The sequence below is a fragment of the Galeopterus variegatus genome, unplaced genomic scaffold, assembly GCF_000696425.1.
Source record: "Galeopterus variegatus unplaced genomic scaffold, G_variegatus-3.0.2 Scaffold15592, whole genome shotgun sequence".
Lineage (NCBI taxonomy): Eukaryota > Metazoa > Chordata > Mammalia > Dermoptera > Cynocephalidae > Galeopterus > Galeopterus variegatus.
Genome location: NW_007741703.1, coordinates 8,117 through 13,003, shown reverse-complemented (window position 1 = coordinate 13,003; position 4,887 = coordinate 8,117). Strand labels below are relative to the sequence as shown.

Below are 4,887 nucleotides of genomic sequence, written 5' to 3'. Positions count from 1 at the left end.
CCATTCATTTGTTCACTCAACAAGTATTTATGAAGCCTCTATGTTCTAGTCACTGTTCAAGGTCCAGGTGATACAACAGTGAACAAAACAGACAAAAATCTCTGCCCTCGTGGAACTCAAATTTTAGTAGGAGGAAACAGACGATAAATAAGTGAAAATATAGAATGGAAGGTGATGCTAAATGCTATGGAAGAAAACAAAACAGGAAAAGGGAGTAGGGACTGCAGAGAAGGGGGAGATAGATTTTAAGTAGGGGAGTCAGGAAAGGCCACAGGATGAAAGTGACATCTGAGCAAAGACCTGTGGAGGTGGGGGAGAGCCAGGTGGCTAAGTGAGGGGCATGTCAGGCAGAACAGCATTCAATGACCCTGAGCTGGGAGTGTGGCTGGTGTTCTTGAAGAATAGCAGTGAAACTGGGGAAGGGTGGTAAGACAGGAAGTCAGGGAGGAAATAGGGTGGGGAGATCCTGAAAGGACTTTGGCTTTCCCTCCACTCAGTGAGGAGCCATCTAAGGGTTGCAGAGGAGCAACATGGCCGGACTGGTATTTCGTTAGGATGGCTCTGGCTGCCATGTGAGAAGACAGGAAGTCAGGGAGGAAATAGGGTGGGGAGATCCTGAAAGGACTTTGGCTTTCCCTCGACTCAGTGAGGAGCCATCTAAGGGTTGCAGAGGAGCAACATGGCCGGACTGGTATTTCGTTAGGATGGCTCTGGCTGCCATGTGAACCCACTGAAGGGAGGCAAGCAAGGAAGCAGGCCCTGGCTGGAGCGTGGGAAGGTCTAGCTTCTCCTTCTGCCTCTGTCAGGCAGGGCAGGATGCATACTCATAAACAAAACAGGATAATGTCCAGGGAGAGGAAAGCTTGGGGTGCAGGGCATCCAGATAGGGTCAAGGAGAAAGTTTGTGGAAGACTGGAGAGAGCTCCAGAAAGACAGTCTGCAGGGATGCCATGGAGGTTCAAGAAAATGCTCCCTGTTGTTTGTGTGTGTGTGTGTGTGTGTGTGTGTGTGTATCCCTCTGGAAGGACAGACTTCTCAGAGTGGGTTACTGGGCTGTGACAGAACATTTCAAACCTGGCCTTCTGGGCTCAGTAACCCCTAAGTATTTCTGCACCTGGTGGCCCCAACAACTTGATGCTGTGGTCAAGTCTAGGTGCCAGGGTATGAGAGGCTGAGAATCCCAAGTCCTGGGCTCAAGTCCCTGATCTTCCACTTAACTAGCTGCGTGACCTTGGGTGAGTCATTTTGGCTCTCTGCTGGTGTCCTCACCTGCAAACCAGTCATGGATACCATCCCTGCCAATGGTGGTGGGCAATGGAGACAGATACCAGGCACACGTAGGCCTAGAGAGCCTTAACTGTGGGGACCCTTAGGCCACAGTAGAAGGTAGGCTGGGTTATGAAAGCTTCCTCCATACTTCCTGAGAGGGAGGGAGTAACTGTGAAAGGGCAAATACCCTCCAAGGCCTTAACACTTAACTCAGGGTCATTAACACCCTGGTGAAGTGGGCCATTAGTCTCCCAGCTAGATCTAAGGCAAGAGAGCCCAGGATAGTTACTTTTCCTGTGGAGGAGGGAGGAGGAAAAGTGCAGGGTCCACGGGAGCAGATGAACCCAAAAAAGAAGTGGGGTGCAGAGAGCAGGGTAAAAAGGAGGAGAGTGTTAAAGAGACTGTCAGAAACACCCTGTCCAATTCAGATCCTTAAAGAAGCAGGCATGCAGCACAGAACACAAGCATATGGCCCTGGGTTCAAAACCAGCCTCTGCCACTTGCTAGCTGTGCCTCTTCCAATCACCTGAGCTTTGGGTTTTAAGAGGAGCGGGGGTGTTACTGAGTTGTCTCCCACTTAAAATTCTTAAAAACTCAAGTCACTATGTGAGAGTGGTGGGAGAGCTCTCGGTGAACAGTGTTATTATTATGCACAAAAGACATCTCAGAAAAGGCTGCTCTGGTTGAAGGACCAAGCACACTCCAGGAGCCCACAGTCCCCATCCGAGCAGCCACAAACACAGCCAGACAGTTCTGTGTTGAGAGACCTGGGCACGCAGCATTGGTCAGGGCCGTGAGCAAGAAGGAAAGCTCTCTGTAAAGAAATATCATCCCTAACTTGGAAGTAAGGCAAAAGAAGGACTGAATGTCCTTTCAATGTCACTCTGGGGTGAGGCTCAATGGCGAAGAATTATTTAAATCTCTAGAGGAATGTACTTTTGCTTTACAAATTACTACTGATTGGGCCCAGACTTTGTGAAGATACATGCTAACTTGTACATGCATGCCCAACTATGTATGTACCTGCATGTGTATGCAGATGCAAAGGATTTTTGTCCAATAGAGAACCACAAAATTTGATTTTATTGCCCCATAACACATTAACCAGCTTCGTCTTTAACTTAGCAAACACTGCATAATGTCTTTTCCAACTACACAAATCTGTCTCTCAAATGCTCTTTTCCACCAGTTTTGCTATTCTTCTGGTTCCCTTATTAGTGAGTTCAATAAATGTCTGACACACGATAACAATTGTACTTTGAGAGAACCGCAAGTGAGGGATGCTGCTGTGCTGTGTGGCTTTGGGCCATTCACTCAGCTTCTGAACTGCAGATATACCATCTGCCAGAGAGAGGGTACTCAACTCCCAGGGCTGCGTTAGGTCCGGTCCGCAGTGGGAGGATGGATGTGAAAGTACTTTGCACATCATTCACAGGATGCAAAAGCCAGGGTTTATTGTTGTGACTCATCAGATTAGGCTATTCCAAGGCTTGAAGTTCTCTGGCTTCCCACGGCAATATTCTCCAGGCTTGGGACCATGTCAGGGCAAGAGGCAGCTGGGGCAGCCCTGACACCGGCCTCTATGCCCAGAAGGTGCTAAGCCAGTGCTGTGTTTTCCACTTCTGACTCAGCCAGGATTTCCCATGGTTCCAGGTCCTGGAAGATGGAGACCATTCAGGACCACTCAGAAGTCTGCTCAAAGGCTGGAGGAGGCTGGGGCAGGCATCTGCCCAGAAGCCAGGGCTGGGTATTCTAAAGGAGGGACAAGAGTCCTCACCTAACAACAGAGGTCAGTAGGTCTCCAACAAGCAGCCTCTACAGCCTGGGTTCTTTCAAGACCTCATCACTTTATTCTGCAGGCAGGGAAATGCCCCAGCTAACAGCACAGGATCTCTGCCCTTACTATCTGCATACGTGCATGACTGCACATAGACACAGAATGATGTTGCAGCCAGGGAGCCAAGGAGCAACACAGGCAGCCAAGGTCAGGAAAATGAAGAGCTGGATCAGCCAACCCTGCATCGAGGCAGTGGGTATAGAGGCAACAGAGGAACAGGAAAGGCATTCCAGGCCCAGGGAATGGCAGGAACAGAGGCTAGGAGGAGAGAACAAACGTGTAGAATGCAGAGGGGATACAGCTGAAGAAGCAGCAGAATTGGGCTCATACCTTGAGTGACCTGAAATCAAGGCGGTGAACAGTCCACTGCCCCTGTGATGATGGCAAAAACAGGGGATGGGCAAGGGGCTTACTCCTGGGGTCACCCCTGAGGTCCCACATCTCCAAAAGAGGCTTGGGGCATCCCTTCTCTCCCACAGGTCCCAATCCAGGCTCAGCTCAGTTATTATCTGCTACAAGTCGGTCCAGCCTCACCCCCTCCCCAAATGCCTCCATCTACAGCTGCTCTGCCTTAAAGGCTGGACTCACGAAGACTCTTCCCACTGCTCCAGCCTTCCCTCTCTCCTCTTTCAAGCTCTCATTCTCCATGGTCTGAACCTCCCCTTTTGGCAGCTAATTGTATCCTGCCTATCTCCTCCATGTATTTTGTACACTCTCCTCCTTCCTGGAGTTATATACTTTTCCTCTCCCTATTTTCCCTTTGCCCTGATTTCTTCAGTACTTTCATTATATTGTAAGTGGTTTTAAAAAGTTTTATGCATGTTGCCTTCAGTCCTTTGTGGATCAAAACAAGTGTGTGTAAACCTTTTTGTGTCCTGTAACTGTTCTGCTAAGATTGAGTTTTTCTGGGTTAGACTCTAAGCTTCATGGACCCCTGCCTGGCAGCTACATCTCTCATTAGGCCTAGCACTGTGCTGGGCACACAGTAGGTGCCTAATTCTTGCCTACTGATTGGCAGTTGGATTAACATCACTTAATCCAATCCTAGCTATGCTCAATTACTGGCCCATTCACAGACAAGCCTGAGTTATTCACATCTTAACTCCCTGTACCCCTTTCATTGACATTGTGACCCACCAGCTCTCAGCAGAGCCCAAGTGATTTGAGGGCTCAGGTCTTTGCTCCCTGAGTTTCTTCCACATGTTCACACCACCAGAAGGCATGAAACCAGGTGTCTCAATAGGGAGAGAGAAGTTCCCAGCAGCTCCTAAGGCAAACATTTCACACTCAGCCATGGCCCAAGGAAGACGTGGGGTATGCCCTCCTAAAGCCAGCCCAGGGGTCACAGTTCTGGTGTCGTTGAGGCCACAGGCCCCAGGGCGTCAGGGGGCAGCCTCAGCAGAAAGGTCTGCAAGGAGCCGGGCCGTGGGAAGCCGGCCTTCTCCCTGAGCAGCCGCCAGGTGCCGCCCTCGATGGCGTAGAGCACCGTGAACATGCGGTTGACCGTGTAGACGGTGTCGCCACGCACCACGGCAGTAAAGAGGGCTCCCTTGCTGTTGACGAACTGGCCGGGCAGGGCCGTCCACTGGCCCGTGGCCAGGTTGAGGCAGTCGATGGCGCAGTGCAGGAAGTCGTCGGAAGGTCCGTTGCGCACCACGTAGAGACTGTCGCGGTGGGCCACCATGCAGTGACCATAGCTCTGCGGACGCCTCAGCTCGGCCACCGGCAGCCACGCGTCGACCCGCGCCGCGTACTCCACCACGGCCGTGGTGTCGGCCGGC

General features: G+C 51.0%; 1 protein-coding gene across 1 annotated transcript in view; it reads right to left on the bottom strand.

Annotated features, from left to right (window-relative positions):
• Positions 1-4,448: 4,448 nt before the first annotated feature.
• The window catches only part of KBTBD13 (kelch repeat and BTB (POZ) domain containing 13), a 1,943-nt gene continuing 1,504 nt past the window's right edge, over positions 4,449-4,887 (bottom strand). The window contains exon 2 of the mRNA XM_008563936.1: positions 4,449-4,883. Within this exon, the coding sequence (XP_008562158.1) occupies positions 4,449-4,883 (435 nt within the window). The remainder of the gene's footprint in view (positions 4,884-4,887) is intronic.